The 19,780-nt window shown below is 35.8% G+C and overlaps 1 protein-coding gene across 2 annotated transcripts in view; it reads right to left on the bottom strand.

The window, feature by feature from the left end:
* The window catches only part of CNTN6 (contactin 6), a 322,134-nt gene that overhangs the window by 259,959 nt on the left and 42,395 nt on the right, over positions 1-19,780 (bottom strand). For both annotated transcript variants that reach the window (XM_055381222.2, XM_055381221.2), the window contains exon 2: positions 7,049-7,185. In XM_055381222.2, the coding sequence (XP_055237197.1) occupies positions 7,049-7,103 (55 nt within the window). In that variant the 5' untranslated portion in view covers positions 7,104-7,185. The remainder of the gene's footprint in view (positions 1-7,048; positions 7,186-19,780) is intronic.

Below are 19,780 nucleotides of genomic sequence, written 5' to 3'. Positions count from 1 at the left end.
CTACTTACCCAGACAAGGTCCTAAGGGAACGTCAGACTATGGAGGTGACTGATTGGAGATGGGTATAATGGAAAGAGCCAGTCATAGAAAGATGTGAAGAGTGTTTCACACGACTGAACAGCTCACGCAAAGACCCTAAGCAGAGAACAATCTTGGTATTTTGATGAGCATAAGAAAAAAATGTGACTCTAATGCAGTGAGCAAAGGGAAGTTAAGTAAAAGTAGAGATGAAAGAGGTAGGCAGAAGAAGCCAGACTGTTTCGTGACTTGATGGAATGGCAAGGAGTTTGATTTTAAGCATCTGGAGTTGTTTAAATCGGGGGAAGAAAAATGTTGTCAATCCTGGACCGGGCGCAGTGGCTCACACCTGTAATCCCAGCACTTTGGGAGGCTGAGGCTGGCGGAACACCTGCGGTCGGGAGTTCGAGACCAGCCTGCCCAACATGGAGAAACCCCGTCTCTACTAAAAATACAAAGTTAGCCAGGTGTGGTGGTGCATGCCTGTAATCCCAGCTACTTGGGAGGCTGAGGCAGGAGAATTGCTTGAACCTGGGAGGCAGAGGTTGCAGTGAGCCAAGATTGTGCCACTGCACTGCAGCCTGGGCAACAAGAGCAAAACTCCATCTCAAAAAAAAAAAAAGAAAAGAAAAGAAAAATATTATGAATCCTTCCATGCTATTTTCAAGTCATGGCATAGCTATTTTTGAGTACCCTTAAAGTGAAAATATGACCTGGTGTTATTACTTCCATAGAGTACTTGACCCTCTCCTTCAAAGACTTCATGGTGAAAACACAATTACTCACATTCCATTCAACTAAGAGCCTACATTTCCTATAGTATGCCAGTCTGCATACCAATCATTTCCCCCCAATGCTGACAAAACATAATTTTTTTCCTACGTTGTTATCAGTCCTAACAATTTCATTTAAGGTTTAAGAATCAATTACTTTGGAAGAAGGTTTGATAATCATATAACCACCTTTATCAGCAGGCATTGCATGAAAATGGTGTTTTCAGCATTTCTAAATTGGACCATTTCTATTAGAAATTGCGAAGATGTCACTTGGCTTAAAAATACAGCCTGGTGTTCCATTCCTAAAGGTGCCATTATGCTAACAATAAATCCAAACACGACCGTAGGCAGAGTGTGGGTTGTGATGTACTCAATATTCATTCGCACTCTGACCGAAAGGAATATCCATTATGTGCTTCTGGGATCCTTGAGCAAAGCAGGTTTATTACACCTGCCAATTTTCATGGATTTGCTGTGTGATACATCGTTGTCTTTGAAGAAATCTTGGTCATAGTGAGTATTTTCATTCTTCTGGTTTTCTCTCTCAGGTAGTTCATTTGCTCTGCCTCTCAATTCAATAAAAGGCTATGTTTGAAATAGAGTGAAATTCAAGCAATCATAAATACTTTCCAATGTCCCTTTTTCCTAGGTGCCTGACTGTGAGTATTTAGAAAGAGGGACAGTTTCTCCCAGATTCACTTTCAGGCTGTGTTATTTACAAAGAAGTAAGCTATGTAAAAATACCGACAAAATAGATTTTTTCTTTCTTTATGGGTATCAGCCCTAAAAATAACTTTATTTTAGTGTTAAAAGTCAACTACTTTGGGAGAAGTTTTGAAAATAATATAACCACATTTGTCAGCAAACATTACATAAAAATGATGGCTGTAAAGACTTATTATAATTTTGAGTCTCAGTTTATTCTTCAAGAGTAATTAATACAGTAGGAGAAACCAGCTCATTAGGCCCTGTTGGCATAATACAATAATTAGAATGCCTCAAGGAGGGCTTTGATTCTACTCTGCCAATAAATGTGACTAGCTCTATGTTGACTTTCTTGAATTATTGCACTTCTTCATGACAAAACCAAGTCTCACACTGAATAACTGGTACTTCTTCAGGACTAACCAAATAGGTATTCAGTCCATAATTTCATAAAATACATATAAAAGTCCTTAACCCATGGCAAAACAAACACAAATGACAAAAAAGTGGTTATATTTATGAACCAAGTGAATGTTTTATAAACTACCATTTAAATGGTAGTACTTAGTTAAAATAAGAATGTTAAAAGAGAATACATTAGGCAGAAATTCTTAAGATGATATGAATACTTAGTATCAGGAAAATCACATCCCTTGTAACTACTATTCTGCTATTGTTTATTATGTTTGAGTTATAATAGCAGCCATTGACACTCACTGACACTCTTCTTAAGGACTGCAGATCTTCTAATAGTCCGCAGATAAAATTGTGCTATCTCTAACCCTGGTTAACTCATAAGAACAGATATAGCACACGATTCAACCTATTATCATCAAGTATTTATTAAACATTTTTAATAATTATCAAATTTTTAAAGATTGGAACTAAATTTTGAAATCTGTCTAATATTTTTCAAATTTTACATAAAAGCCACGGTAAGGTGAAAGATTTAATAAAATAGAATCATCTTGTGCATTCTGAGAATTTTTCACTGTGGGAAAATGTGACAGTTAATCACATCAGTTAATCTTGGGTTTCTTATGCAGGTGACATTCTAGGGTCAACAAAATTTGACCCTACGTGGTTTTTCAGCTTCTACCCATTACTGACATTGTTTAGTATTTATTAAAAAATAAAATATTTCTGGGCCGGGTGTGGTGTCTCATGCCTGTAATCCTAGCACTTTGGGAGGCTGAGGTGGGTGGATTGCCTGAGCTCAGGAGTTTGAGACCAGCCTGGGCAACATGGTGAAATCCTGTCTCTACTAAAATACAAAAAATTAGCCCAGCATGGTGGTGCGTGCCTGTAATCTCAGCTACTCAAGAGGCTGAGGCAGGAGAATTGTATGAACCCAGGAGGTGGAGGTTGCAGTGAGCTGATATCACACCACTGCACTCCAGCCTGGGCAACACAGGGAGACTCCATCTCAAAAAACAAACAAACAAACAAACAAACAAACAAACAAATAAATAAATAGATAAATAAAATATTTCTTCATGAAAACAATCTGTGCATTGTCTACAAAGACAAAAAGTAGACTTACAGTTATAAGTTTTTCTCCGTTTATTAATTTGGTTATCCAAATTATCTCATTAACATATTTTTTCTGCTTTAAGAAATGTCGATTTTTCAGTAACTCAGGGCTGAGAATAAACGTTCTTAGTCTACATTAAACCTCTTGATTTTGTTTCCTTCCAGGAATTATTGTGACTTCTTAAAATTCTTTTATTTGCTCTTTTCCTCATTTTCATTAGTGAATAAGCATTTATCCCAGCAGAGTTCTGTTACTAACTCAACCTCAAAACCAAATTTTTAAAGCTGTATTAGTCAAGAACTTTTTTGTCACAAGGGGCAGAATCTCAGTTTAAGTGGACTTACTTGCTGGTTTCCCTGTTTAGACTGTCAGGTTGAAGAGGGCAGGGACTATGGACCTATTGTTGAAGGTCAACATCAAGCTCCTTGCCTGGCAAATCATAGTTTCTAATATATTTCTATATTTGTTGAAGTGAATGAACCTGCTTTCTTTTATTCATTTAGCAAATATTTAGAATCCGTGTATTAGGGGATGGAGAATCAGTAAAGCATAAACCAGATGAAGTTTCCTGCCCTCACAGAGTTTCAAATACGGCATGATTTAAAACTTTTAAAACGTTACTACAATTCTATTTCTAGAAACTTATGACCGTAACTTTAATACACACTGGCAACCATAAAGGAATGAACCAGACTAACAGTTCCCCAGAAGATATTATATGACTAAATTTATTCTACTGTGATAACATAAATAGAACCAACAACATTAACTTTTGGTAATTAATTAATTCATTCATTTAACAAATATTTACTGAATCCCTACCAAGTACCAGCAAGATATAGTCCCTGCCATCTGGAAGCTTAAAGCATAGTGAGGAAGAAACTTCAGTTTCTTATGACTTCTATAAAAGTTACCACAAATGTTATGGCTTAAAACAGTACATATTTATTTTCTTAGAGTCCTGGAGGTCAGAAGTCCAAAATGGGATTCACAGGGCTGAAAACAAGGTGCAGGCAGAGCCATGCTCAGTCCATAGATAGAGGGGAGAATCTGTGCCCCTGCCTTTCCCAGCATCTAGAGCTTCCTTCATCACACCCCGTGGCTCATGATCCCTTCCTCAGTCTTGAAGTCTAGCAATGCAGCATCTTCACGTCTCCCTCTGCTCTGCTGCCTCATTGCCTTCCCCTCTGTCAGGTCTAACTCTGCCTCCTTCTTACAATCTGGATAGTCCAGGGCCATTTTAATCTCCCCATCTGAAGATCTTTCACTTAATCACATCTGCAAAATCCACTTTACTGTATCAAGTAGCACTCACAGGTTCCAGGTATCAGGACCTAGGTATCTTTTGGGGCCATTATTTAGCCTGTCATGCATATCAATGAAACAGTTAAAAAGTATATAATTATTAACTGTATTTCCTAATTAAACGGGCCTTCATTTTCTTCTAATATTTTAAAAATACTAAAATAGAACAATTAAACTTTTAAGTACTCAAAACTTTAAAAGTGTCCCAGAATCAATCATGTATGACTGTATGGATTAAGTTTCATTGTAAAGGCCTGTGAGGCCGTGACTATAGTAAAAGCACTAGAAGTTGTAGTTAATTTTTAGAAAATGAGAGGAGAGGTTGTCAAAAAATTTTAAATTTTAATTTAGAGTCTAGGGAGATTTAAAGTATCAACCTGTTAGACAAATTATAATAATTAAAATAGCAAGGAAAAAGTAAGTAATTGTGAAAGATTTGCTGGCATTTCAGAATGAATAAAAAGTATGTTTTGGAAACACAAGATATTATCACTATGCATAGTCACAGAACTCTATCATCAGACAATCTAATTTTCTAAACTAAAATAGTATCTGTGAATAGGGAGACACACCACGAAACCTCTAACAGAACAAACAGATTTAAAGCAATGTTGTCTTGTGTATATCATTATCAACATCCTTACCTCTGGGGCAATGTTTAGCTTAGATTATCTCATTTAAGTAGCTATGGCTTTAAAAAAATAGATCCAATCTGTTCTTTCACAATGAAATTGTGCACCAAGGGTATATGATGATTTCTCCCATCAGAATAAAGCAACAGGACATGTCGAATCACATCCAGTTTGGATAAATAAAAGTGAATATAAGAGCTGGAGTATTTCTCAGATTTGATACGTGTTCTGAGACTAATAATTTATTTTAATTTAACACAAAAGGTCTTTTAGAGATCCTATGCTAATTCAATATACATATTTAAAGGGCAAAATGTTAAAGTTGAATTTTGACAGGAAGATGAAACTTAAGGGTAGGAATATAATTCTTATTCACACATATATGATTTGGGGGCACCTTGATGAGTTTTTTCTGTCGTTTCTTAATCTATTACCAAAAAAAAGAATACATTATTATTTAATCCCAAATCCTTGTTATTGAGACTTAGAGGTGTCACCAATCAAAATACTGTAATCACTTTGAGTAAATATAACTATGGCACTTCTAGCTGCTAGCTTTGCTAGTGGTAAAATTGCTTTTATTTGTATGGTTTTCTGATTCTCCTGTTTGATTTCTGCATATTTTAGCATTCTCATTCATTTTAAGATCAGCATATCTATTTCTCAGGATTGCTATAAAATATATAATATATGTCCTTTACAATTACTGTGTTTCTGCCTTTTAAATTATTATGTTTATTCCTGCATGTCTGTCAATGTATTACTGCTTTGTTATAAGTATGTGAAACTTCACTAGTACCTATCAACACATAGTCGGGGGGAAGAAGCATGGTGTGGTAGAAGAGAGGCTTCTTTGATAATCATATGATCTAATCAATGTCCATGCTCTGTAACAACTCATGTAGGTAAGCTCAACAATTAATCTTGACAATTAAGCTCAGTAATTATGAACTCTATGATTTGTAAAAGACTATGGTTGGTTGTTTACAAAAACAGCCACGATTATTGCCTTTATTATTTCTATGGCCTTTTTATGGTATAATTTTGCAGCTTTTCTATCAAGAGATGTAGTGTCATTCCACATCTATTGAAGCTGGACTTGTCTTGTGACTTATAATTGTCAAAATAACTCACAGAAATGGCAAGGTAGCAGTTCCAAGCCTTGGCATCAAGAAATGCTGCATTCTTCTGTCTTTTGTTTTCTTGGAACCCTGAGCAGCCACCATGTAAAAGAACCCAGACTCATAGAGGGTAACATTTGGACCACAGCCATGGCAGCACAGTTGTCTCAGTTACGAATGTTCTAGACTAGTCATGTCTCAGATGACTCAGCTCATCGAAGTTGCAGTGCACCCAGGCAAAAACCAAAAGAAGACCCATTTGAGCCCATCGTAAATTGTTAACCCACAGATTTGTCAACTAAATACATGATTATTTGTTATTTTATTACACTCACATTTGGTGTGGCTTATTACAAAGCAAAAGTTAACTGATACACAGATATTAATATGTTCAAGTTGAATAAAAGAACATGTTCTTGTCTATTCTTTTAAAATAATTAAAAAGAAAATATATCTAAGGTTATTTCTAGTTCTGAGGTAACATTCTATATCACCTTTTCTTCTAAATGAATATAGCTTTGATTTTTTTGCCATATCAATTTCTAAACATGAGAGAAAATATGTATTTTAATTTTAATTTTTTAAAGACTTCACTATAATGAAAATAAGAATAATTATTCACTGTTTATTGGTGATAAAAATATTTAATTACATTCTTTTATAAAAATGTCATAGTATATTATATAATTAAATATTACATAATTACATTGTATAAAAATGTCATATTTGTCAATTTATAAATGTAATAATGTTAGTTTCCATTTAAAACTGGCATTTGATACATTTTTAAGGATTAAACTTTCCCTGTCTGAGTCATAGAGGTTACCTTCAAAACATTATCACTTAGTCATTCAAATAACATACAAATTGTGCATTTTGAAAATGGCTTCACCCGTAGAAAGAAATACAATGCCAATATATTTATCAATCAAAACTTATAATAATAGAACACTTTACCTGCAGAAGAGTTTATGAGTGGCAGCAGAATTACCAGTTTCCATAGCAACCTCATTTCCACTTTCTAAGGTCAAAAATTTCTCCCATACAATCAGGTGGAAAAAAACAGTCTATCTTCCAGTCAGTATCTCAAGAGTCTGAAAAAGACAAAATTGTCATGAAATGAAAAACGTACAAACACGAATATTTTAATAAGCATATTTTTGTTGCATATTAATTCAATTTAATATTAATATTATTATCCAAAATAAAGCAACCTAAATGGATGCTTTCTACACATACATTTGTTCTGCGAGTTCCAGTAATGTCAGCTCATATTTTCTTAATTTCAATTCACACCTCAAATATTAGAAAACATTATTTGTCCTAATATCACAAGAAATAAAATTAATATTGTGCTACAAAATTTCTGCAAGAAATCAATTTCTAGCAGTGTTATCTTTCAGGTACGAGACTTGCTTTTCCTAAGGGGTTGCATCATAATTTTCTCTAATTTATTTTGACATTTAAGCTATGCAGTGATAAATGAAATCAAGATAAAATGTTAGTTTGGCCTTTAGTCCAAAAGAGAAATCTAATAAGAGGTTCATAAAAACTCGTAAACTTATAAAAATTTAAAATAAGCTCAGAATAAACTTATCTATGTCCATGTTCTGTAACAACTCATTTAGGTAAGCTCAACAATTAATCTTGACAATTAAGCTCAGTTATTATGAACTGTATGATTGTAACAGACTATGGTTGATTGTTTACAAAAACAGCCACTATTATTGCCTTTATTATTTCTATGGCCTTTTTATGGTATAATTTTGCAGCTTTTCTATCAAGAGATGTAGTAGGTTACATTTGATAAAACTATTATATATCAAGTGATAAGATCCTTTGGAAACTTTAACATAGTGGAAACATATTTTCTTGCAACCTTAAATATTTATTGGAAGTGTATGGAGTTTAAGTGTGATGATAATAAATAATAAAATTTTTATTTCTTGATGTATTTTTAAATTGTAAAAATCATTTCTTTCTGTCATGAGTTACTTCATCTTAAACCAAAAACATTGATTATACTTAACGTTTAAATAAAATTTAAGTTAAATGTTTTCCAAATTTAATCAAAGGATAAAAATCACAGGAAAAATAAACAATATTCAGGGGTCAACATATATATTGAGTCAATGTTCCTTCTCAAATGTTCTCATGTCTGACATCATCTTTCCATTCCTTTTGATACCACAGCCTTTAATGCCTTACATAAATTAGATCATATGTTCTATCTATCCATTCATTAATTATATTTTCATAAGCATTTATTTATTTGTTTGTTTCTTTATATAATCACATTCTTTGCACGACAATGGGCACTATGGTGTTAACGGTGAGCCTAAAATCCTTCATTTCTACCTTTGAGGCACCGTTCCCTTGTGAGAGAGACATTTAACAAAAACAGAGAAACAAAACAAAAAAAACCTTACGCACACAGGAAAATATTTGTGTAGTAAATACGATAATATTAAAGAAAAATGTAATATGTATGAGATTTATAGGGTGGAATTCAGTTAGCATTTTTTAGCTGAGGCTTGAAATATGAGTAGCTCTTTGCCAGGCAAAGAGTGTGTGTACATGGGGTGAAAACAGCAGAGCTGTAGGGATTACAATAGGTATGAAGGAAGGATGAGACTAGCTTCCTAAACGAAAGAGAGACGGTGTGCTCAGGTCCTATAGCAAGCCTTGAGTTGCATGTTCAAAGATATGAGAAAGTCCGGTTTGATATTCAGAAGAACTGCGGCATGAGACAAGGTTGGAGAAAGGGAAAGAGGCTGAAATATACAAGACATTTAGGTCATGTTAATGCATATGAATGCTGTACTTTCAGATCATAATTGAGAATGTTAAGCAGAACAGAATCAAAATTTATGTTATATCTCTGGCTACCGTGGAGAATGAAAGAGATGGAGTAAAAACTGGAATTATACAGAGTAATTAAAGGCTACTTTTGTAGTACAAGAAAGGAATAATGAAGGTTTTAAATAGAGTAGTGGCTTCGAAGATTAAAAAAAAATTGGATCTCTGAATAGTCTTCCTGCCTTAAATCTCTTGTCCTTTCTACTCATTTAAATATTACCATCAAAATTTTCTTCCTAAAACAAAGATTGGTCCAATTATGCCAGTTTATGCAATGGAGACTTTAATCACTTTCAATTTCACAAACATCCAAAGTCTTTGGAATGATATTCAAGACAATACACAATAGGTTTCTAATCTTCCTTTTCCAACGAGACTACTACTAAATACTTCCAGTCTAGTGACAAAGATCTACTTCCTGTGCACGTGCATTATGTATTATCTCTATATAGATGTCATTTAATTTGCATAGAATTCCTCCTTAGGGTATCTCCCTAAAAACCTGTACAATGGTAGCATGGCCATAAATCTGTTTTCACTGGACAGTTTCCATGTATCCAATTGTCATGGCAGAATTATCAATAGACTCTTTTTCTCAAAAAAGCCTCAGCTTATAACGTAAATTACATGGTACACTTATTTAACGGATATTCATTATTTTTTTACCCAATAATTCTGTCTTCTTCTTGTGATAAAAGGTCTGTGACTTTCTTTTGAGGAACCATCTCCCTATGTACCATCAGACAATACAGTTGGGGAGTTATTGCCTCCACCTTCTTGCTCCAGGGACAAGCATATGACCAGGTCATTGTCAATCAGTTATCTATTTCTTTGGCTACAATATTTTGTAAAAAATTCAGCATATTGCTTAATTGAAACCAATGGCAGTCGAAGCCAGGACCTCTGCCAATATTATCAGAAAAAGTGTATAATCTCTCCATTAAGTCATCAAGAGATAATAAACCTGTTGATCTGGTATATCTCACAACTGTTATCTTGACGAAAGTTTGCAGCTACAGCTAAAAACTTTCAGTTCCCCTTCATGGACAGTTTGCTAAGACTCCACCCCAAATATATCCCTTATTAGGCTTTAATAATCCTGGGTTATAGTACACATAGACGCAAATACCACAGATCTCCAAATCTCTAACACCCAGAAACAGCCCCTACTTCCTTGGGCTAGAAAATTATTTAAAATACCCAGTCCTCCGGAGGTGCGCAAAGCCTAGCCGTCTCTATCCCATTTTCCATTCTCAAGCTACCTCCAACGGTCCCAGCGTGCTGTAGTTCTGTTCCTGGGTACAATTTCCTTTGTGCCCTTTGCCTCATTTGGAGCTGTAAGAAGCAGAGTTCTGCTTTTTCTGTATCTGAGTGTTACTGTGATTCATTCCATCATCCAAAGAACCTAGAATCATACCCAGTATCGTAGAATCATGAAACATCTTACCTGAGCCAAGAAGACAAATATTTGCCTAGTCCTGTTTGTATTTTGTTTTTGTCTCCTTCTACCTAAGTAATCTGACAAGCCCCAAGCCCCTTCATTCTTTTTTTTTTTTTTTTTTTTTTAATGAGATGGAGTTTTGCTCTTGTTGTCCAGGCTGGAGTACAATGGCGCGATCTTGGCTCACTCCAACCTCTGCCTTTTGGGATCAAGTGATTCTCCTGCCTCAGCCTCCCGAGTAGCTGGGCTTACAGGCACACACCACTACACCTGGCTAATTTTGTATTTTTAGTAAAGACAGGGTTTCACCATGTTGGCCAGGGTGGTCTTGAACTCCTGATGTCCAGTGATCCGTCCATCTTGGCCTCCCAAAGTGCTGGGATTACAGGTGTGAGCCACAGCGCCCAGTCCCCTGTATCGTTTATCTCGAATTTATATGAAGTTTCTCTTAAAGATTCTAGAGCACACTGACTCAATGTATTTCTCTTAAGGCTTGCACTTACCAAAGACTCCATTATATTGCCAAGGGTTTTGTACTTTACCTTGACGATAAACACCATGTGTAACACTTACTCGTAATACTCGGCGTGGTGTCTAATGCAGAGCTCATAGGTATTCAGTAAGCATGAGCTAAGTTTGCATTTGACAGCTGAACAACCTGGTGGTACAGAGAAAAAGGCTACACTGGGAATCTGGAGATTTTGCTTCTACTATTGTCTCTTTCTCTTAACCAGCTGAGTAACATTGAGTGATTCATGTACAATCACATTGATTGTCAGTTTCCTCCTTTGAAAATTGAAGGGTTTGACCTAGAAGTCACCTTCAAGTTTCTTCCAGCTCTAATATTCTAAGATGGTTTGATTCCATCCAGTGTATAATTTCATAGCAAATGTTGCCCTTTATCATCTGATTGCTTATCAGCATACTATAATGAGGCCAAAGCCCGAAAGATGTTTTATTTGGCATTCCTCTATACTGCTAGCCTAAATAGCTAATATTTATGCATCGGTTGCCATTTGTAAAAGTTTCATTTGTAAAAGTTTAAATTGCCTGAGGAAGGAGAATACTCTGGCTCAATGACAACAATGTAGTTAAGAAAAGTGTAGTTATTTACTCACAGCAGAATCGAGTAGAAATATTCAGTGAGTAAAATTTCTGCTAGTCACTGACATGCAAAATAGCCACAGGAATTAATTCTAGGTTCCTAGAATCCTACAGGTCACTTGAGGCAAAATGGTGTAATAAAGGAAAACCAATATATAAATCTAACTTAAAGAAACTTCTAGAACCTAAAAGGAGTCTCAAAAATGTATCACCAGCATTTTGTTTTAGATGAGGTCTTTTAAATGATAATTTGGCCCAGAGCAGTGAGTATCTTGGTTCATAAACTAACGTGTATTTACTTTTTCTTGCATGAAATTGCTCAGTACAAAAGTAATAATTTCAAACACTTCAAGGAAAGAGTATGTACAGGTCTATAATCCCTTTTCTTGCAATTAAAAAGAATCTTTGAAAGTTGAAACTTACATGTAAGCTTGGTGGCAAAATTTATTTGGTGGCAGAGAACTGTCCCCAGGCAATACACACCAAGCAATGTGTGCTTGCTTAGATCTTTTTACCCAGCTTATTATAAATATTGATGTATTTTTCTGCTGAAACAGAGATGTTGGTTGATGATAAGTGTATTGTTCATTGGGCATATACTATATATATATAACACACACACACAAATTTATATGTATCTTTAATGTACATATCTGTCTATAATATGTATATGCATGCAAATAAAAATACATATAAATTTGTACACACAAATTTATAAATATATAGAAATACATATAAATTCGTACCCCATTGCCTTTCTAAAGCCTAAAACAAGGGTCAGGAAACCATAGCCTGCTGACCAAGTCTGGCTCTTTGCCTTTTTTTGGTAAATAAAATTTCACTGCCACCCAACATACCTGTTTATTGATGTATTGTCTATGGCTGTTTTTGTGCTACAAAGGCAGGGCTGAAGAGTTGCTCCAGAGACCATATGGCTTGCAAAGCTGAAAATATTTATTATCTGACCCTTTCTGGCTTTTGAGCTTCTGGAATTTTCTTTTGCTGATCTCTCGTTTAATGAATTCTAAACTCTAAAATATATTTGGCTGTGAAGATTTCTGTTAAAGGATTATCCAACTGTATTTTTCTAATTCAGTGTATACGTACTCAACAAGAATACCATGTATTTAGTAGAAAAAGATGCAATCCTGTATTTTGAAGTAGCTTCAGACTGTGAGCCCTGCCTTTATACGACCTCTTCTCACCATGTATCACTGACTTGCTTCTGATCCCAGAAGGCAGATGAAAGAACTCAGAAATTATTGCTGTGACAGTGAGGTTATACGCAGTGCTAATTATGCTTAACCCAAACAACATTAAGAGTTTCGTTTGGTTCAGAATAATCGTGTTTTTTTTTTTTTTTTTTTTTTAGGAAAATTCTCACTCACTCCATCTCCTGGCTCTAAAACCATTCGTCAGTCTATAAATGTGCACAATTGCCAGTAAACCAGGAATAAATGTGTAAGTCAAATAATGGCTGGACCTCAGGCATCAGGAAAATTCTGGAAGGTGGCTGCCATGTTAAACCTTGGTTTGTCCAGCAGGCTTGAGAGATAATGAGAGTTAACCTAAACAGAGATGGCACCTCTGTTATTCTCTTATCTATCTTTTACAGAGGAGTTTTCCAACTTTATTTTTTCCAGTGAGAACTAGGGTCAATTTCTTGAATAAAAAGGCGGAGTAGATGTGCATGCATAGCTCTGTAATAAGCTTCTGAAAGGTGCTCATGAAGGGTTGGTACTTCCCAACCTAACTTAGAAGCTACAGAGAATGTCTAAAATAATTTAAAACATCTTACTCTATGGTGGGGGAAAATACAAAATTATTCTTGTCCAATTCTGTCAACACTGTGCTTTTTAATTTCTATAAATACATTTAGGTGACACCGACTTGGACGCTGGAGAATTATGTGCATTAATACATACTGTTTATGGAAATCCTCAGGTCAATTACAAATTATACCTTTTTCTTACCTCTTTTGCAGTACATGAAATGACTTTCTCACATTGGTGGCAGGAAAAGTAGAAACTACTACTAAAAGGCTTTGGTTATTGCTGTAAGTACAGGGCAGTAGAATGGTCAAGGAGGAATATTACTTTGAAATATTGGCCAACTTCTCTCTCTAGTTGTCTTACTGGTGTGGCTTTTGTTTATCAGGACATCATTGTTGCAAGTGCGTGACTCCTCAAGGGCTTCGTTCTCCCCTTATTTACAGCAACATTGCTTTGATACTAAAGGATTTCATAGTGAAGATCAAGATCCATTTTCAGTTGCCATGTTCATCATCAGAACAAATGTGTGCAGCACTAATTGCCCTTTTGTTTTTAGTTGACCAGTTAATTACAGCAGATAAATTAAAAATCTCAAATTCACTTTCTTCAGGTAGCTCCACAGTTTTATTTCAGTGTGATAAACATCCATGGCCAGAAGGAAGAGAAGATTTTTAATAATTTTTATAACAGATTTCCAACTTTAGCATTCACGGAGTTATTTACTTTTAAGCTAAATCAATAATAAATTAAAAAGTGAACTATTTGTGATCTGAGAAAAATATAGTATAGACTAGGAAACCCCACCACCATTAAGTTAGGCCAAGTAGCAAGATAAATTGTGCCATCAAATTCTTTGTTTTCAGAATATAATGCTATTACTTATGGTAATTGTTATGCCAAGCTCTCAAAATAGGCAGCCATAATAGATGATAGATTAGTAGAAAGATATAACACAGCGTGTTTAATGAGGTCATAGAAGAAGCAGTACTGCTTTTCCTAGAGGAGCCATGATTACATGTTAAGCTGTTAACAGCATGAAATAAATGCAAATATGTTTGTTATGGAAATAGTCAGAATCATTTCTACAATTTTTTTTTAATCAGAGAAACCAAGCTGTAGAACTTAACTCAGTCATGAAGAGAGTATCTCTCATATGCCTTTTGCTTGAGGCCATGAAGTCTTGCTGAAAGATACTAGTGTGAAGAAATTAGTTTTAAGACTGCTGAAAAATCATACTTTCAATGAATTTCACAATTGAAAGAAACTATATAGATAATAGAAGTCAGCTTTCTATTTTCATAGCTGAGGAAACTGAGGCCTAGAGGAGATAAGTAGTTGCCATTATTTACATATATAGGTGATAGTTAACTAAATAAAATTTAGTCCATGACCTAGAACGAGACCTGGGGCTTGAAGGCGGATCCCTGATTGAGGGTCCCCCCCTACTATGTGACCTCTTGATCTGGGGCACTGCACACATCACCAAAGCATAGCTCCAGCCTCTGTGTGCACCTGTTTTTCTATCTGCAATGTGCAGGTAATTATATCTTATAGAAATGCTCTTTGTATTTATCTAAATCAGAATACAAGAATGTAGATGAGTGACGCTGCTATAGCTTTGAGGATTTGTAGTGTTGACTTTCCATTCCTAAAAAGGTGACAAGAAATACTTATTCATTGGACAAATCTAAGTTTGCTAGACTTTCCACAGTCAGGGAGAATACAACTTGGCATAGTGGTAATACTTTCTCAGAAGGAGAAATAAGTGGGTGATATTGTTAATATAAACTAGAAATGGCCTGAAGAAATTCATATTTCTATATTTGAGTCCTTGAGGACCAACAGTAACCTGACTTAATAGGTAGACAAGATTGAAAATATAACTTAGGAATATGTGCCTGAAACAATAGCTGAGTCTTGGCCAATCCCAGCAGCCATGCTTCAACCAGTCATACACTGCTGAGTGTTCAAACTGTGCTCAAGTAAGGCAAATGCCAATCTGTAACCAATCCAGCTGTTTCTGTACCTCACTTCCTATTTCTGTAAGTCACTTCCCTTTTATTTTCTACAAATTTGTTCTGATGATGAGGTATCCCTGGAGTCTCTCCAAATCTGCTGTGATTCTGGAGTTTGCCCCAGAATCAGGGGTTGCCTGATTGGTGAATTGTTCATTGTTCAATTAAACTCCTTTCAATTTAATTCAGCTGAGGTTTTTTTTTTTTTTAAACAATATTTTTAGGGCTTCATGATCTGGGTTAGGTGATTTTGAGGTTGTTCTTGCAAGATGAGGAGCTGATTAGATGTGGGTAGAGATTAGGGCATAATAGCTTTAATTTGACGAGTACAAGAAGGTCAGGCTCTTGATACAGATGATGATGTTGGTCTTGAAAAGTAAGTTTTGTCCTCTAGAAGCAAGAATTTCCTGAAGCAAGTAGCTAAATTATTTTTGCTTTCAGTGCCGTTTAGTACAGGGATAGGAATTTATGCTAGTTTCAATTCTCAGCAATGAATTCAATAATAGAATGCAGGGACTACTTACTAATGACTAAAGCAGAGATTGGGAAATCTTTTCTGTAAAAGACTATAAAGGACTAGATAGCAAATACTTCCAGCCTGGTCACTGTTGTCATTACTAAACTGTACTATTAGAATGCAAAACTAGTCTTACTCAAGACATAAACAAATGGAAGTGGCAGTTTTTTTAATAAAAACTTTATTTGCAAAAAACAGGTGAAGAATAATTAATTCATGGCCATAGTTTTCCCACCCCTGGGCTAAAGGTTGCCCTAGAGAGAAGTTTCTAGTGGTAAGTTCTCAGCCCAATCCTACTGAATATTTGATTAACCTCAGAATCACAGAAAGCTAGAAGAGTTAGTGAGTATATCAGATAGCAGAAATCAGAAATATCTGGAATGAAAAGAATGAAAAGGTAGATGCATACATACAAATAGATATAACATATAATTATATAGATATATAATACATATATGTAAGTAAAATAGCAAGCAGCAGATTTTCTTTTCAGTGTTTTTGCTTCTTCATATATTCCAAATTTTTTAAAAAACTAAACAAAGCAATAATATAGCAAGGTCCTATTAAAACAAGAATGTGTGCAAAGCACTTTCTAAAATTTTGTTTTTGGGAAAATATAAATAGAGTTATCTGCGAGCAATATTGGAGCAGTAGAGGAAAAAACCCTTTTTTAATGTATTTAAGAAAAAGTGGTCACACTACAGAAAATGTTTCTTTCTCTTCTGTTTTGCTATAATTGTCAAATTAAAGAAAAAACAAAACAGATCAGTATCGGCCAAAACAGTAAATAAATAAAGATGGTATTTAATAAGAATATATACTAAGTAATGTATTTGAGTTTTAAAAATGACCTGCTTAAATATATTGGGTAGGAGTAGAGTGAGTAAAAGTGGCTTTCCTTCAATTCAAGTTTGGAAAAAAAAAAAAAAGCAGAGAATAAAATTCTATAGTGTGAAGTTGGACCAATATTCAATGTTTGCTTTTCTTTTTACATAGTTGCTAAAAATCTGGCATTACTTAGGTTGCATTAATAAAAGCATGGTGGCCAAAACCAGGGAGGTGCTAGTTCCATCCTGACCTGCACTTGTGTAACTACACAGAGGGATTGTGTTCTCTTCTGAGCATCATGGTTTAAGAGGAACTTTGACAAATTGAAATACTCTCCTGGGGAGCAGTGCAAGGATGATGAAGTGGCTGAAAGCCATGACTTATGAGGGTCAGTGAAAAGAAACGAGTATGTTTAGCCTGGGGAAGAGAGGATTTAGCAGGCAGAGGAGAGTCATCTTCAAATATTTGAAGGGCTGTCTCGTGGAAGAAAGATTAAACTTATTATTTGTGTCTCAGGAGAGCAAAACTGGGACCAAATAGTGGACATTTCAGGGCAGCAAATTTCAGCTTAATATCAGCCCTGAGCATTTTAACAAGTAGAATTGTTTAGCCAGTGGTTAAGTGCACTGGCTTTGAAACCTAAACAGTCTGGAATTCCATTCTTAAAATCTGCCAGACACTTAATAGCTTTGTGACTTTAGAAGAAGTAAATCAGTTTTCTGAGCCTGGATTACATGATAATTACAATGGAAAAAGTAGCATCTACCTCATGAGGTTCATAAGAGAATTCAGTGAGTTTGTACATACAAAGTGTAATGTTTTTTTCCATGAGATGCTTAGTTCTCTCTGACTAGGAATAGATGAATGACACCTTTTCTAGTATATTATAAATAATATTTCTGATCAAGTAGGAAGTTCAACTAGATGACCTCTTAAACACTTCTAAATTTGCAGCTCTTTATTACTACATAGGAACAGGATGCTAAAAATCCCCTGGTCCAGGGGTCATCAACTGGTAGTCTAACAGATTCTTAAAAAGAGTGTTTAAAAATTGGAAAACTACATATAAAAATAAACATTTGACTTCTCATTAAATATCTGAAAATTTGGCATCACTAGTCCATATTTCCATGCGGTAAAAATACAACAAAACGGCATTAACAACAACAAATATCCGGAGTGACTGGCCCTTTAACACAAGTGTTTGCCATAGTTTGGGGGACACCCCCTATTGTCTCACACCTAGTTCCCTTCACTCTTTCATATTACCTGCCCAGTCTTGGAAGGCATCGTGTATACCATCTCTGCACTATACCAGGTAAGCAAGATAGCTGGAAGCAGAGTCCTTTAAGATTGTGTGACAAGATAGAAAAATAGGAGGAAGAGACAGAATGGGGTGCCAGGAGGTAGGCTGAAAAGGAAGATAATGAGAATAATAGTAATAATAGAATTTTTCAAATACCCAACAGAAGCGAGATTCTATGCCAGGAGTTACAGGCACTGCCTCATTTCATCTTCATGGCAGTCAAATAAGAGGTATACAATTATTGTTTTCATTTTACAGGTGAAGAGACTGAAACTGGGAGGAACTAAGTAACTAGACAAAGTGCACACAGCTGATAAGTGGCAGAAAAATCCCTCATTTGACCAGTATCATCAGAATCCTGAGTCCATGTTTTTCATCCCGATGGCCAATCTTACAGACTTTACAATTTTGCCGAAAGCTTACTCTGGGAGATTTTGCTCAAATCTGAACATTTGAAAGAGAAACATTTCTACTTATTAGAGGTGCAAATTGAGGACTCCCACCCTGGGTTGTTATAAAGCTAGATGGCACAGGGTAAGGGTTCCTACAGTGTGTTTATGGGGCTTAAAAAAAGCACCATCCAGCTAAATAATATGCAAAATGCGAGGCTAAATAAGGCAAAACAGTTCCTTTCCTGCAGGATTTCTGTATCTCTCCAGGGCCAATGTACATTACAGAACTTGAAGACAGGGGTATAGCCTGCACTGTTTCCCAAACTTCCATGATCATGGGATTCGGTTTTCTGTCGTGCTTTTCCAACAGTGAACGCTTCACAGAACACACTTTGGGAAAGTCTAATCAAGGGGAAAGAGCCATGGACAAGAATAACAGAGGTCTTAGAGTCCTAATCGTGTCAATAGCTAACAATGTAGTTTGAGTAAGTCTTAGAACCTCTGTTCTTGGGTTGCCCACTGTAAATACTGTGACAATACTACCTACCACACAGACTGCTCCTAATTTTTTTAGGGTCAATTAATAAAGGATGTAATGGAGTTCTCTAAATTTCAAAGAGCCCATGATATCCATAAGGGATTAACTTATTAAATTTTCTCTGTCTTATAAAAGTGGTCAGGAAAATTGGGTGGGTTTTAATTGCTTTCATGCCAATCAGTGACTCTCTAACCACACATGACGGCAGAACTTCTTCTATTTTGAGACAGAGTTTGGTTCTGTCACCCAGGCTGGAGTGCAGTGGTGCAATCGGCTCACGGCAACCTCCGCCTCCCAGGTTCAAGTGATTTTCCTGCCTTAGCCTCCCGAGTAGCTGGGATTACAGGCGCTCACCACCATGCCCAGCTAATTTTTGTATTTTTAGTAGAGACTGGTTTCACTGTGTTGGTCAGGCAGGTCTTGAACTGCTGACCTCAGGTGATCCACTCGCCTTGGCCTCCCAAAATGCTGGGATTACAGGCGTGAGCCACTGCACCTGGCCTCATAACTTCTTTTTAATAATGCATAGAAATGTGAATTTTCTGACCTACCTAGGAAAGAATTATTGAAACTTATATATATATGTAGCGTATATACAGTGTATTTACATATGTGTGTGTGTATATATATATGTAGCACAATAAATACACTAAAACCCTGCAGTTCTGAGCTCTCTCCTGAGAAAGAATGCACTTTCCTCCAAGCTTATCCATTAGGAGAAGGAAAGGGGAAAATAATCACAGAGCACTGACAGCAGGATGTACACTGATTCCATTCTGTTTCTGTTGGCTAAGGTTCATGGTCCCCAGCCCCTGGACAATTGGACCTTTTGCCTTCTCTTCCATCAACCCATCCCCTGATATGTGCTCCCATTGTCAATCTTGACCTCACAGAAATAGGAGTCGCCTTGGGAGGAA

Source organism: Gorilla gorilla, chromosome 2 (assembly GCF_029281585.2).
Source record: "Gorilla gorilla gorilla isolate KB3781 chromosome 2, NHGRI_mGorGor1-v2.1_pri, whole genome shotgun sequence".
Taxonomy (NCBI): Eukaryota; Metazoa; Chordata; class Mammalia; order Primates; family Hominidae; genus Gorilla; species Gorilla gorilla.
This window is presented reverse-complemented; position numbering and strand designations above follow the sequence as displayed.